This window comes from Lepidochelys kempii, chromosome 3 (genome assembly GCF_965140285.1).
Source record: "Lepidochelys kempii isolate rLepKem1 chromosome 3, rLepKem1.hap1, whole genome shotgun sequence".
Taxonomy (NCBI): Eukaryota; Metazoa; Chordata; order Testudines; family Cheloniidae; genus Lepidochelys; species Lepidochelys kempii.
The window spans coordinates 206,756,804-206,772,113 of record NC_136382.1 but is presented as its reverse complement, the minus strand read 5'-3'; the positions used below and the strand labels follow the sequence as shown (position 1 = coordinate 206,772,113).

The following is a 15,310-nucleotide window of genomic DNA, read 5'->3' as shown; positions in this document are numbered from 1 at the left end:
AATCTTTGTACAGGGCATGCCTTGTGAGGTATCTTTTGAAAACTCATAACTTGCTGAGCAGTAATATCATGGTAAAATGCATGTAGCAACATTATATGTAAATTTATTCATATAATTTGAAATCATGGCTGAAGTGTGTTTCCCAGACAAGTCTCAGGAGTAGCTAAACCAGTTTCTCAAAGACAAAAGGTACGCTGATGCCCCATCCACGTGTCAACAAAGCTGGTGGGCCACCACCTATCAAGTGGCCATTCTTTGGCAAGGACGGGGACAGGGACAAAGAGATCTGCATCTTAGCAAAGAAATAGCATGAGGTCTCCTTCCTCCACCAGATTCCCTGTCTCTTGGTTCTCAGCTGGAAATGCTTTTAAAAGAGGGACTGACACTATAAAAAGAAGGGGTAAACAACCCAAGACACCTCTCCCTCCCTCCCTTTCCTCACTCTTTGCACCTTAGAAGACAAAAGAAGCAGCTGTTGGACTGTGGGGGAGCAGTCCTGACCTGAAGTACTTAGTCAGTAATGCTGCTGGAGACGTGGTGAGAAATTTTCCTTTAAATTTAATATAGTTCAAGTTAGGCACTAGAAAGCGTTTTATCTTTATTTTTCTTGTGACCATTTCTGACTCTTATGTCTCATTGCTTGTACTCAGTTAGTAAATTTGTTTTGCTGTTTTATCAAGTTATTGTGACTGGGTAACTCCATGTAAGGTGATGCCTTGTTGTTTGTTAGTTCCTTAAAGGAATAATGAACATAATATATTTGAACTGTCCAGGAGAGGGCTGGAGGTTAATGCTGCAGTGCATTATAATGGCCAGTTGGAAGTTGAAGCCTCAGTTGCCAAAATTTTAAACAAAATCATTAGTATAATTTTCTACTGTTTGGCTGCACTGTGGGTTAGTTGCAAGAGCTTCATGGAGTGGGGGGGACTGTTCCTATATGCATAGATGCAGTTTTGGAGGAGGAGGGATAGTTCTGAATGTCACCACGGCATAAGCCGACTCCTTGGGTGCTCCGGGGTTGGAGCACCCATGGAGAAAAAATAGTTGGTGCTCACCACCCACTGTTGGCCCCGCTGATCAGCTCCTCCCCCTCCCTCCCAGCACCTCCCGCCCATCATGATCAGCTGTTCAGCAGCATGCAGGAGGTGCTGGGGGTGGGGAACGAGAGCGGGGCATGCTCGGGGGAGGGGTCGGAATGGGAGTGGGAAGATGCAGGGCGGAGCAGGGGCAGGAAGAGGCGGAGTGGGAAGAGGTGAGGTGGGGCCTTGGGAGAAGGGGTGGAGGGGGGCAGAGCCAGGTGGCAAGCAGCCCCCCAAAATTGACAGTCAGTGCTCTGCACCATGGCTGTCAGCAGAGGAAAAATTCTCCTTGAGTTGGATGATTTTCTAACCCAGCAGAACCCATAAGGAGTGCTGGCATAAGGTTGAGATTCTAGTGCTGAAGGTGTTCTGTGGGCAGTTTAATGTTTTTGTAATTTATGACAGGGGAACCTGGAGCGTTGAATGGATGCTCCTTTTTATTTTGTGTATAAATTTAAATAAATATCAAAGTGGGGACAGACGTTGTACATGATTCTGAGGCATGCAAGAATATGCTGTATGACTGCTGTGATATCAGAATCTAGATGCTTTTTTACCAAAGGTGAACTCCTCTTTCCGTGCATTGCAGGAAATTGTCCTCCCATCTTTTTCCCCTGACCTACAATTTAGGCTATGGCAGAATCTAGATGCTCTTAGAACACTAAAAATATACTTCATGAGCATCAAATTAACAAGGAGGTCAGGCTCTTTATCTTCTTTAATCAGAAGTGCCAAAAATGGACTTTGGACGATCAAATTATGCATCACAGAGTCGTACAATGAATCATGTGAACCTTTTCCTGATGGAATCAAGGCGTACTCCACAAGGTCTTTGGTGACATCATGAACAGAAAAAAGCTTTTGCTTCCACTGAGGAAATCTGCAGGGCAGCAACAAGGTCCTCTGTTAACACCTTTGTTAGATACTAGAATATGGACTTGCTATCCTCTGCAGACTTGCTTTACGTCATGTTGCGTGCGATGGTCCACAAACAGCTTGCCAGTTTGATACTTAATTTCAGGGGGAAACTTTCCCTATCTCAGTCTATTTCTTTATCCCTCTCTACTTATGTTCACTGGTTGCTGCTTCCCATACACCTCAGAATTGTGGAGAAGCTGGGGCTGCAGAATGGGAAATTTCTTAACAGATCGTTTCCTTTTTACTAGCAGCGTCTTCCACATTTCTACCTTCCCTACATGGCTTCTTAGCCAAGGGACAAAATTTAATTTTTATATTTACAATTCGTGGGCCGCTATACATAGTTTAAAGAAAAGGAGTACTTGTGGCACCTTAGAGACTAACCAATTTATTAGAGCATAAGCTTTCGTGAGCTACAGCTCACTTCATCAGATGCTCTAATAAATTGGTTAGTCTCTAAGGTGCCACAAGTACTCCTTTTCTTTTTGCGAATACAGACTAACACGGCTGTTACTCTGAAACCTATACATAGTTTACTGATTGGCTTTGAAGTTAATGTTGCATGTTATATTCTCAGAGTTTGTACACAATATTGGAATGAATTATCTGGTGGCAAGCCAGAGAAGGGGCATGGCCTGCACAGACTGTGTTACAATGTTGAACCACCTCCAGAACTGCAGAGAGGAGCCCATACATCTCCAAATTGAGAGAGACAGATAACAGAAAAGAAATGATCCAGGAAGAAATTTCCCATTCATTTAGTTTTGAGATGCACACATAGTTGGATATATTTCTCTTCTGTTTTCTAAAATTCTTAAGTATTAAACAAAGGTTTGGGATAGGTTAGAGTGGTGGCACATCATAATTTTACAGAGTTACTGAGTAAGATTTAGTAAGATAACCAGTATGTTAATTGACAAAATGGATTTATGGGAAGATATGGTATTGTAAGATTTCACAATCTTGTAAAGAAAAAAGACCCTGCTGATTATTGCACATTTATTATGTGGCAATTTTATTCCAACACATTCAAACGTTTACTGTATGGGAATTCATTTTTATGTAGGATTTCTGAATATTTATGTTAAAGAACTGTTTCAGATGTGTGTTGCATTTATTTTGCCATGACACTTAAAGAATCACCTTAGAAAAAATCCCTATATTTTACTGTTCTTCTGACATAATTATTACTTTATTTTTCCCTGGAAGCTAAGCGAAGCCAGTCTATCAGCAACTGTGTTCATCTTTATGAGGCTTTGCCAGCCACTAAAAGTGTACCTCTTCTGCTTCACACTGTGAGCTCTCTCTTACCTGGTATCTCTTACACTTCTTGCTCTCACAGACTTTCAGGTACTGTACTTAAAGCCACCTTGTATCTAAATGTTCTTTATATTTTTTAAACTGCTGTTGCTGGCTTTTTCTGTCTCTTTAATTATTCTACAGTACTGTGCGTTAGTATGGTTTACACGGCGCTCTCTCTCTCTCCTTCCCTTACAATTAATCAGTAACAACTTCTGTTGTTAAAGCAGCATTCTGTCGTCCTTGGGAGATGTTTCCTCTTTAATCATAAGAAGAAAAGGAGTACTTGTGGCACCTTAGAGACTAACCAATTTATTTGAGCATGAGCTTTCGTGAGCTACAGCTCACTTCATCGGATGCATACCGTGGAAACTGCAGCAGACTTTATATATACACAGAGAATATGAAACAATACCTCCTCCCACCCCACTGTCCTGCTGGTAATAGCTTATCTAAAGTGATCATCAGGTGGGCCATTTCCAGCACAAATCCAGGTTTTCTCACCCTCCACCCCCCCACACAAATTCACTCTCCTGCTGGTGATAGCCCATCCAAAGTGACAACTCTTTACACAATGTGCATGACAATCAAGTTGGGCTATTTCCTGCACAAATCCAGGTTTTCTCACATCCCCCCCACCCCCATACACACACAAACTCACTCTCCTGCTGGTAATAGCTCATCCAAACTGACCACTCTCCAAGTTTAAATCCAAGTTAAACCAGAACATCTGGCGGGGGGGCGGTTAGGAAAAAACAAGAGGAAACAGGCTACCTTGCATAATGACTTAGCCACTCCCAGTCTCTATTTAAGCCTAAATTAATAGTATCCAATTTGCAAATGAATTCCAATTCAGCAGTTTCTCGCTGGAGTCTGGATTTGAAGTTTTCTTGTTTTTTCCTACCCCCCCCCCCAAGATGTTCTGGTTTAACTTGGATTTAAACTTGGAGAGTGGTCAGTTTGGATGAGCTATTACCAGCAGGAGAGTGAGTTTGTGTGTGTATGGGGGTGGGGGGGATGTGAGAAAACCTGGATTTGTGCAGGAAATAGCCAGACTTGATTATCATGCACATTGTGTAAAGAGTTGTCACTTTGGATGGGCTATCACCAGCAGGAGAGTGAATTTGTGTGGGGGGGTGGAGGGTGAGAAAACCTGGATTTGTGCTGGAAATGGCCCACCTGATGATCACTTTAGATAAGCTATTACCAGCAGGACAGTGGGGTGGGAGGAGGTATTGAGTCATATTCTCTGTGTATATATAAAGTCTGCTGCAGTTTCCACGGTATGCATCCGATGAAGTGAGCTGTAGCTCACGAAAGCTCATGCTCAAATAAATTGGTTAGTCTCTAAGGTGCCACAAGTACTCCTTTTCTTTTTGCGAATACAGACTAACACGGCTGTTACTCTGAAACCTTTAATCATAAGGTTATCTCATGTTCACTATCAAATTTTGTTTGGATGGTAAGTTCTGATATTTAAATAATTCTAGTGATTTTTATTTTTGGGTTACTGGAACTGTACTTACTGTCAAAATGGGGCACCATTTTGAGGAAGAGGAGAACAAAAGCTTTTTAAATATTTCTTTTTTGGAGTAGTTTCAGGGAAAATATTCCCAAAGCTATTTGGATGGTTGGGCCCAATGCTTCAAAACAAATCATGCTGGAGAAATCCAGCTAGCCACAGCTTTTTGACAATAATTCCCATTCACTGTCAATCTAACAATGAGGTCACACAAGTTAATGCTAATTGTAAATGTTTGCCTCTAAAGACATTTTCCTGGGGATCCTGATTTCAGAAACAAAAAATCTTTCTATCTATGCTTCTTATTACCAAAAAAATATTTAAACATACAAGGCTTAGACAGTATCATTTTTCTGTTTTTGTTCAGACGTTTGGAGCCCCACAAACTATTCTGTTTTATACACTTAAACATAAGGATTTATCTTGACCTACAGTTTATTTAGGTATGTCTTCCTTTGTAACTAAATTAAAATGTATCTGAATTTAATTGCTTTCCCATTAATTATGTAGACTGGCAGGGTCAGGTAATATCTTTATTAGATGAACTTCTGTTGGTGACAGAGACAAGCTTGACCACTTCATTGAACTAAAAATAGACCCATTAAATTACTGCTAGAGAGCTAAGCTTTATTTTAAATAAAAATGTAAATTCTTGCTTTTGAGAAGCCTCGACATGTAAAGCAACTAATAGAGTTTTATCAATGTGAAATTTAGGCTATTTTCTATTAAAATTGAAGTGAATCAGGCAATTCATTTATAAACTAACACTCAAAGGTGGGGTGGTCAGAGAGTGTGGAGAGGGGAATGTCTTCCTTTTTTTTCTGGTCCCCACCACAATCCCCTGCTAGCCCCACTGCTCCCTTCTGCAGACTGCCTTTGGTGTTCACTTCATGTAGACTTTAGGAGATATGCAGGAGGTAGGCATGAAGAGGGGCAGCAGAACAAAGGTGCCAACAGACAAAGGTTTGAAAGGCATAGTGGAGGAGTAAGGAAGGGTTGGGGGAGTGGAGAACAGTTGTGTTGAATTCTCAGGGATGGTCTTGAATTGTCCCACAGTGAGTTGAAAGCTGATGGAAAGTTCAGTGTAACTTATATGCTTGTTATGTAACATTGTTTGAAGAAACCAGAGCTTGGAATCAATGGCGTAATCTGTATTTGTCTGAACTAAGATTCTGAGTAGGATTTTCAAGGCTCCCAAGGAATTGCCCTAGCAAGAGACCTTAAAAACATTTTTAAGAAGAGAGGAAGAGTGCATATGTGAATCATTGGATACTTGTTCTGATGAGTCCCTTTTGGTAGGATATGTTTGCTATACCATTGGGACATTTTCTAGGAAAGAGCTGACTGTTAGCTTAGGCGTGGCAGGGAGCATTAACTAGCATCACTGCCAGGCCTGTCCCTACCACATGCTAGGACCCACGACTTTACCATCAAAATCTTAGGTCTTCTGTTTCTTGATCCCGGGAGAAATTCTGACTAGTCAAAAAGAATCATCTCCACAATTGTGTTCTGACTAACTCCTGAGATATGAACCTAAAGTTCCCGCTGTCACTCCTTTGCTTGTGTGTTAGTTTCCATTTTCCCCCACTTGACCCCTCATATTTCTCTCTTCTCTCTATCTATTTGACTTCAGTCTAATGAGAGTTCAGCTTAACCTGCCAGGACAAATCAAACCATGCAATCTTTTGCTGTATCCCGAGAGGCAAGATAAAAAGATACTGTAGTCCAATTCTGGTAATTGTTTTGCCAGATCCTGAAGAGGCTAATAAGATTGTGTGCTACTCATGTTACTTTTGCAGCAAATGAATTACAGCTGCAAACAGAGACAGATGCTGAATTTTGCTGCGTTTTCTTTCTTCACCTTTGTGTGCTTGTCTTGTTCTGTCTTATGAAGAAACAGGATCAGACTTTAATACCTAAACCCAAGAGCTAAAACTTAAAACTGAGTCTCCATTTTTCCCGTCAAGCATATTTGATATCCTATAAGAAACTGTCAAGTAAGGGATTTTGCTGTCTTATAAAGAGAGAAGGAATGAGAGAGAAAGTATGTTAGTTATGGTTTACATAATTTTTAAAAATGCTTTAAATCTCTAAACTTTTTTCTTTTTGTATATTTAATATATATATTGAACAGAGTTTCTGAAATTGGTAATGCACAACAAGCAAAACAAATTTCCTTGCAACATAAACCTGAACCAAGTTAATGTTGTCGTTGAGGCAGTTAAATAAATAAATAGGTAAATTAAAATTTTTAACATGCTAAAAACTCTATCCAGTCCCCACCAAGGCAAAGACTATTGCTTATACTTAACTAATCCTGCTAATAGCCTTGGGACACTTGCTGAGGATTTTCTAACATGCCTTAGTAGACTTATAGAGGGGTCCAATCGTTCATAAGCCTTAATAGGTTAATTGGGATCCCTTAAGGATTCTGGTGGGCGAGAATGGTTTTATTAGGTTTGGCAGATTTTCATGGCCCTCAGGGTCATCAGCCCAGATAGAACTGTCCAAAGACTGACAATCTTATTAGGCCTGTCAGGTTACTAATGTTTCAGATTTTGCTCATCAAGAAAGAACAAGTTTTCTAAGGTTAGGAAGATTTGGTTGGCCACTGAAGAGGAAGCTATGGCTCACAGGACACTGGATATTTCTAAGCTCTGCCCACCTATCTTATAAGGCTAATAACAGAACCTCACATTCCTTCTAGCACCTGCATGTAGGGAGTTTAGGGAAGGGGGAGGGGTATAAATTTGCTAATACCTGCAGAGTGGACCTCCTGTGGACCTCCTAAGGTGTGCAGGTATTGCTCTTATGGATGTGAGATGATCCACTGGAAGGACAGGGATCCCCCCCCTCCCCCCCAGTGTGCTGCTCCTTATATCTCCTATTCTTCTCCCAACTTGCAAATCTCATCAGTCGGCAGGAAAAGATCCAGCTTTCTGTGCACATTCTAAGGAATGCAGGAGAGGTGATCCCCCTCCTGTATGTCTGTGGAGGCACCTAAGTCTGAGTTGCAACACGTGAACAAACCAATGGTCCATTTAGTTCAGTGTCCAGTCTGTGCCAGTGATGAATGCTGGATGATTGAGGAAGGTATAACTAAGTGAACAGGCTATGAGGGAGTCAGTTGGAATGGGGAGAACGTTCTGCCCCTAGATTTTACCTGCCCCCTACTTATTGTTATGAGTGTCTAATACTGCTTGAGACTTACTAATCTGTTTTTCTGAATCAAATCCCTTAGAAGTGAGTCCCATTGGAGAGTTATGCAAGATGTTTATTAAACATATATATATTATTTTTATTCATTTTGAATTTGTTGACTTTTTAAGTTTCCTCTTTTTCCTTTATTATGAGAAAAGTAAATAGGAACACCAAATTAGTCTTCTTTATACTGTTCATTAATTTATATATCTTCTCTCACCCTTTTCCTTTCTAGACTAAACAGTCTTAACTTCTTTTTAATCTCTCTCCATGTGAGACAAAAACCCCACATACCTCTGGCCCTTAGCACCCACTCTATGACTCTAATAATTTGAATTTCCCTTCTCTGAACCTCTTCCTAATTCTGCTGCTGGAATACATTTTTTTAATGAATTTTTTTTCAGTTGTGGAGAGCATTTGGTAACTAAAATTGAAATTTTTCATTTTATTCTCATAATTTCTATGTGTTTTAAATATTTAGCTTGTTCATCTTTTCACCTGACTTTGTTATGTTAGTGTGTAGTAAATGTGCAAAGAGTTTTAGAATCCTTGTAACACATTTTATTTTAATTGAAATCTGCAGAAGTTGAAGAAGCTCAACAATCAGAAAATACAACAGGACCAGAGTCGAGTGGCCTCTTTGCAGACCAGGACCAGCAACTAACTCGAAGCAGTAGCACTTCAGACATTATAGACCAATTTAGTTCTGATTTTTTTCAAGGTAACTTTTGTGACATTGTCAAGGTTCCTCCCCCATTCTGAACTCTAGGGTACAGATGTGGGGACCTGCATGAAAACCTCCTAAGCTTACTTTTAGCAGCTTAGGTTAAAACTTCCCCAAGGTACAAATTAATTTTATCCTTTGTCCTTGGAATATCCACTGCCACCACCAAATTCTAACTGGGTTTACTGGGAAACGTAGTTTGGACACGTCTTCCCCCAAAAATCCTCCCAACCCTTGCACCCCACTTCCTGGGAAAGGTTTGGTAAAAATCCTCACCAATTTGCATAGGTGACCACAGACCCAAACCCTTGGATCTGAGAACAATGAAAAAGCATTCAGTTTTCTTACAAGAAGACTTTTAATAGAAATAAAAGTAAACAGAAGTAAAGAAATCACCTCTGTAAAATCAGGATGGTAGATACCTTACAGGGTAATTAGATTCAAAACATAGAGAATCCCTCTAGGCAAAACCTTAAGTTACAGAAAAGACACACAGACAGAAATAGTCATTCTATTCAGCACAGTTCTTTTCTCAGCCATTTAAAGAAATCATAATCTAACACATACCTAGCTAGATTACTTACTAAAAGTTCTAAGACTCCATTCCTGTTCTATCCCTGGCAAAAGCAGCATACCGACAGACACAGACCCTTTGTTTCTCTCCCTCCTCCCAGCTTTTGAAAGTATCTTATCTCCTCATTGGTCATTTTGGTCAGGTGCCAGCGAGGTTACCTTTAGCCTCTTAACCCTTCACAGGTGAGAGGATTTTTCCTCTGGCCAGGAGGGATTTTAAAGGGGTTACCCCTTCCCTTTATATTTATGACAGACATACAGTGGCTATACTGTATTAAGCTGCCTTTGAATCTCATTAAACTACATTTGTGAATAGGAAGGAAAAATGTCCCATTGCTATTGTATGAATGTGTATTTATGCCATAATGTCTGTTCATTTAAGCTATGGTACAATAAATCCTGTTTTTCAGTGTTCCAAACCCTATTTTATTAAATAATAAATTTAAGTATAACACAATCATGCTCCTAAAATAATACCTCTGAATGTCTCCATCCACACACCCACCCACTGAGGATTTTCAATAGTATGTATATTTCACTTAAAATGTTAGTTTAACCCTTTGAAGATGCATTAAAAATGGCCAAGGAAAGTATATTTAACCTTAGTCTTTGGCTACATTAGAAAAATTAGGATTTAATTTACCAGGGCAGCTCCTAATTCAGCATCACTGGATGCTGTTGTGTAGGTAAGAGCCATTCATTTTTACTATCATACTTTAAAAACAAGTTTTGCTTTAGTGATCATAATTAAAATGTAATTTATCTCTTGCAAAAAAAGTAGTACAATGATTGTATTTTTCTATACTGGAGGACTTGGTAGTGTTAATTAATTTGAACTCTTAACATGGTTAGATGACTTGGTGAACACATTAGAACACTACAGTTTCCACTCCTTGGGCAACCATTGATGAATTGCATGTCCTAATTTCTATATAGCTGTAAGCTTAGAGTGGTCACCAATAGAACATTAGCACTTCTCGCTACATAAGTAATTGTTTTTGCACATACTCCCCATTGTAGAGGAATACAGTGGTTACATTAATTATGTACTGTTGGTAAACTTAATGAGTTGACCAGTTTTCAAAATAGCTTCAGTGAATTCTTGCTCTTCCCCAGTGTGGACAAGAGCGTTCATACAAACTTCCTGTTTATAATGTTTTGTTTATAGGAAAATATGTTGCAACCTTCCACGTGAGTTAGTTACAGGTGCTTTATACTATGGGCAGGCCTACACTTAAAACACTGCATCGGCTAGATCCCTGCCAACATAAGGCTGTCTACACTGGTGCTTAGGTCAGTGGATTATTCACACCCCTGAGCAGTGTAGTTATATTGAAGTAATTCTACAGTGTAGACCAGGGCTTTAAGTACATTACCAATGATTGAAAGACAGCTATCATTGGCTAATAATTTACCTATATAGTTTTAGAGATGTTTCCTCCAGGGTTTATCTGCTGTGATGCTGACTATACTCTTGGCTACATCCATTTGTGCTCCATTCATCTAAGAAGTGTAGGGAACAGTCAAGCAAACTTTCTTATCTGCCTTATTGAAGGGTCTCATAAATGGACACTGAGCAATTTAGTAAGATATTTGACTTAACTGTATAATTGATTTGCCATTAGCACGTAGCCTGATACTTCATTTCTGGGGAATAGTAGGTAAAATATCGGCAGACAGGTAACATTAGTGGAAATGTGTTGGGAATCTTGAGTGGCCATTCTATGTGCTGTATCTGTTTTGTGGGAAATATAACTTCATTTTCCAGCTCCGTTGTTCCAACACTTTTCACAGGCACTGAATTCTCTTTGACAAGTGTCTTGTTTTTAATTAATTTGTAAAAAATCAATTTGGCTTTAGGCAATTGTCATTTGGAAGTGTAGAATATCATCTGTGTTGAAGCAGAGCTCGTCTCACAATGAAAGCCACTGAAAAATATCTGTGATTGGTGTGTAACTTGTCATTTCCAGTATCTAGCACTGCATTTACATTTCACACACCACAGCTAAAGATTTTAGTTGTATTCCAATAACTGCAGTTTTTTACACTATTTATGAGGGAATTATCCACATAATTGAATGCTTTCACAATATAAATGAGTCCACAACAATTCTACACTATCATATGAGAGTGTCATATTCAATCACTTCTCTGTAAATACTGGAAAGATGAAAAACATGCACATATTTAGTGCTGTTTTGAATCGTTTTAGAATTAGCCCATAGGCTCCATTTCCTTAACTGTCTGTATTTCTTGTCTCATTTGTTTACTTGTTAAAATTTTGATTATGCAGATAAAAAGACTGAGAGTTCGCAGAATTTAAATTGTGTGGATTCCAAATCCATTCAAGACAAGAAAGGATATATGAAGAAAGAAAATGAAGCCCAACACGTAAGGCAAAATTAATAGACTCTGATCCAAGTTCTAATAATTGCCAAGATCCTAAGAACTTTTTATTTCTAATTATTAATATAAATGTTTACAAAGGATAACAACTGAAATTTTAAGTTTGTGGATCACATTGATGAAATAGAAATTGGAATTAAACTGTAGCTGTTAATAGCAAGTATTAAGTACATCAGAAGCAGGAAGCCTGCTAAACAACCACTGGGGTCCCTGGACGATCGAGATGCAAAAGGAACACTTAAAGATGATAAAGTCATCGCAGAGAAACTTAATTGAGAAACTTAACAGTAACAAGTCACCAGGGCCAGATGGCATTCACCCAAGAGTTCTAAAAGAACTCAGATGTGAAATTGCGGAACTATTAACTATGGTTTGTAACCTGTCCTTTAAATCAGCTAGTGTACCCAATGACTGGAAGATAGATAATGTAATGCCAATATTTAAGAAGGGCTCTAGAGGTGATCCTGGCAGTTACAGACCGGTAAGTCTAACATTAGTACCGGGCAAAAAAGTTGAAACAATAGTAAAGAATAAAATTGTCAGACATATAAAAGAGCATAAATTGTTGCACAAAAATCAACATGGTTTCTGTAACGGGAAATCATGTCTTACTGATCTATTAGAGTTCTTTGAAGGGATCAACAAACACGTGGACAAGGGGGAATCCAGTGGACATAGTGTACTTAGATTTCCAGAAAGCCTTGGACAAGGTCCCTCACCAAAGGCTCTTAGGTAAATTAAGTTGTCATGGGATAAGAGGGAAGATCCTTTCATGGATTGAGAACTGGTAAAAAGACAGGGAACAAAGGGTAGGAATAAATGGTAAATTTTCAGTATGGAGAGGGGTAACTAGGGGTGTTCCCCAAGGGTCAGTCCTAGGACCAATCCTATTCAACCTATTCATAAATGATCGGGCGAAAGGGGTAAAAAGTGAGGCGGCAAAGTTTGCAGATGATATTAAACTGCTCAAGATAGTTAAGACCAAAGCAGACTGTGAAGAACTCAAAAAGATCTCATAAAACTAAGTGATTGGGCAACGAAATGGCAAATGCAATTTAATGTGGATAAATGTAAAGTAATGCACATTGGAACAAATAACCCCAACTATACATACAGTATGATGGGAGCTAATTTAGCTACAACGAATCAGGAGAAAGATCTTGGAGTCATCGTGGATAGTTCTCTGAAGAAGTCTAAGCAATATGCAGCGGCAGTCAAAAAGGTAAATGGGATGTTAGGAATCATTAAAAAAGGGATAGAGAATAAGACGGAGAATATCTTATTGCCCTTATATAAATCCATGGTACGCCCACATCTTGAATACTGCGTACAGATGTGGTCCCCTCATCTCAAAAAAGATATACTAGCATTAGAAAAGGCTCAGAAAAGAGCATCTAAAATGATTAGGGGTTTGGAAGGGGTCCCATATGAGGAGAGATTAAAGAGGCTGGGACTTTTCAGCTTGGAAAAGAGGAGACTAAGGGGGGATATGATAGAGGTGTATATAAAATCATGAGTGGTGTGGATAAAGTGAATAAGGAAAAGTTGTTTACTTGTTCCCATAATATAAGAACTAGGAGCCACAAAATGAAATTAATGGGTAGCAGGTTTAAAACAAATAAAAAGAAGTTCTTCTTCGCTCAGTGCACATTCAACCTGTGGAACTCCTTGCCTGAGGAGGTTGTGAAGGCAAGGACTATAACAGGGTTTACAAGAGAACTGGATAAATTCATGTAGGTTAAGTCTATTAATGGCTATTAGCCAGGATGGGTAAGGAATGGTGTCCCTAGCCTCTGTTTGTCAGAGGGTGGAGATGGATGGTAGGAGAGAGATCACTAGATCATTACCTGTTAGGTTCACTCCCTCTGGAGCACCTGGCATTGGCCACTGTCGGTAGACAGGATACTGGGCTGGATGGATCTTTGGTCTGACCCAGTATAGCCATTCTTATGTTGTTATGAATATTCTGCATCTTCTAATACTATAAGACTGTAACACTTGTTTATGGAAATATTATAATGAAGATTACATAAAGCAACATATAAAGACTGTGTGTGTGTGTACGTACACACCTCTACCCCGATATAACACGGTCCATGGGAGCCAAAAAATCTTACTGCGTTATGTGAAACGGCGTTATATTGAACTTACTTTGCTCCCCCTGCTCTTTGTCCCCTGACCGCCCCTGCTCAGCTTCCCGCTGCCAGTGAGTGTGGGGAGGTTGGGGAAAGGACGCCCCCCACACCCACCTGCGGCGGGAAGCAGAGTGCCGTGGCTGGGAGCTGGCAGAGTGGAGCAGGCTGAGGCTGTGCTGCTCCACTTCCGCCGCTGCCAGTGAGTGCTGGGGAGGGGGGAATCCCTTCCCCTGAGTGACACGGCCGGGGCGAGGAAAGCGGAGTGGGCTGTTCCCGGCCCCCTGCTAATCACCCGGGCCACTCTGGGCCTGTGGGGCCCCCAAAAGTGCCCCCCCACAGCTCCTGCCTCCCAGACCCTGAGGGTGGGGGGGAGGCCTGTTTACTGTGTTGTATGCGAACCCGTGTTATAATGGGTCGCGTTGTATCGGGGTAGAGGGGGGTGTGTGTGTGTGTGTGTGTATATATATATATATATATATATATATATATATATATAAAAAATATATTGGGTAATGAATATATTTATAAGAGTTATAAACTCTGTTTGTTTGGTAGATATATATTATTATAAACACAGAGTTCATAACGGTCTTATAAATAAAGTATATTCATTACCAAATTGCATAGTACTTAAACAAATGTTTGATCGTTCATGAAGTGTTCAGAGAAATGCCTTTCTCAGCACAATTTGCACCATCGGCCATTTATTTCAAAACTTTGTGTATGTCAGCATTCTGACTGACAGGTTTTTTTTAATTTTTCATGTTAATTTTGAATAAACAGCAGAAATAATTGATGCTTGAAACTGCTGATACTGTTAGAAGTGCAATGCAATATCAAATTGATTAATGTAGTTTGAAACTCTGGTTTGGTCCGCTGCTTTTAAGTGGGTGTAGTCTAAAAGCAACATGGAGACTGCACATTTGGCTCGAGCAAAGTGGGAACACTACGTATTGCTCTGCTGCAGTTTCTTTACCCAATTCAGGCAAAGGCAATGGTGGTGGGAGTAAGAGATTTAACCCTCCTCCCCTGCTTTTGTGTTATTGACATGCTGGTCAAAATATTTACCACCTCCTGATAATGCTGCCATCAATATCACATTTCCCACCTTCTTTGCAAGTTGATATTGAGGTTGTGGCCATATTTATTGCATAAATAACTGAAAATATTATGTGAACCAGTGCAAAGCTCAAATATTACTACATGCTGGATTTATCTACTCAACATGAACCTAATTTGGTGGGAAAAACAAAACTGTAGGCAGTCTTCCAAACAGTGCAAGCAACTGCATGTGCCTGAGGAATGAGTGCCAATTCCTTCCCCACAAAAATCAGCTGTGGGGCCACAAGTTCCAGAAAGACAGCCTCGGCAAATGAGTTCATTGCCTCCTGCGTGGCAGTGCTTCAGCCTGAGAAACCAAGTAGGGTGAAAAGTTGGTCATAAGGCCTGATCA

The 15,310-nt window shown here is 39.9% G+C and overlaps 1 protein-coding gene across 13 annotated transcripts in view; it reads left to right on the top strand.

Moving 5' to 3' along the window:
- RALGAPA2 (Ral GTPase activating protein catalytic subunit alpha 2) overlaps positions 1–15,310 on the top strand; it is a 306,764-nt gene that overhangs the window by 87,558 nt on the left and 203,896 nt on the right. For 12 of the 13 annotated variants that reach the window (XR_012158341.2, XR_013635627.1, XR_013635626.1 and 9 more), the window contains exons 17-19: positions 3,207–3,347; positions 8,603–8,740; positions 11,610–11,707. Coding sequence is in view for 8 of the 13 variants with exons in the window: in XM_073339773.2 (XP_073195874.1) it covers positions 3,207–3,347; positions 8,603–8,740; positions 11,610–11,707 (377 nt within the window). In the remaining 5 variants the exon portion in view is untranslated. The remainder of the gene's footprint in view (positions 1–3,206; positions 3,348–8,602; positions 8,741–11,609; positions 11,708–15,310) is intronic. The other variant, XM_073339776.2, reaches the window with a different exon arrangement.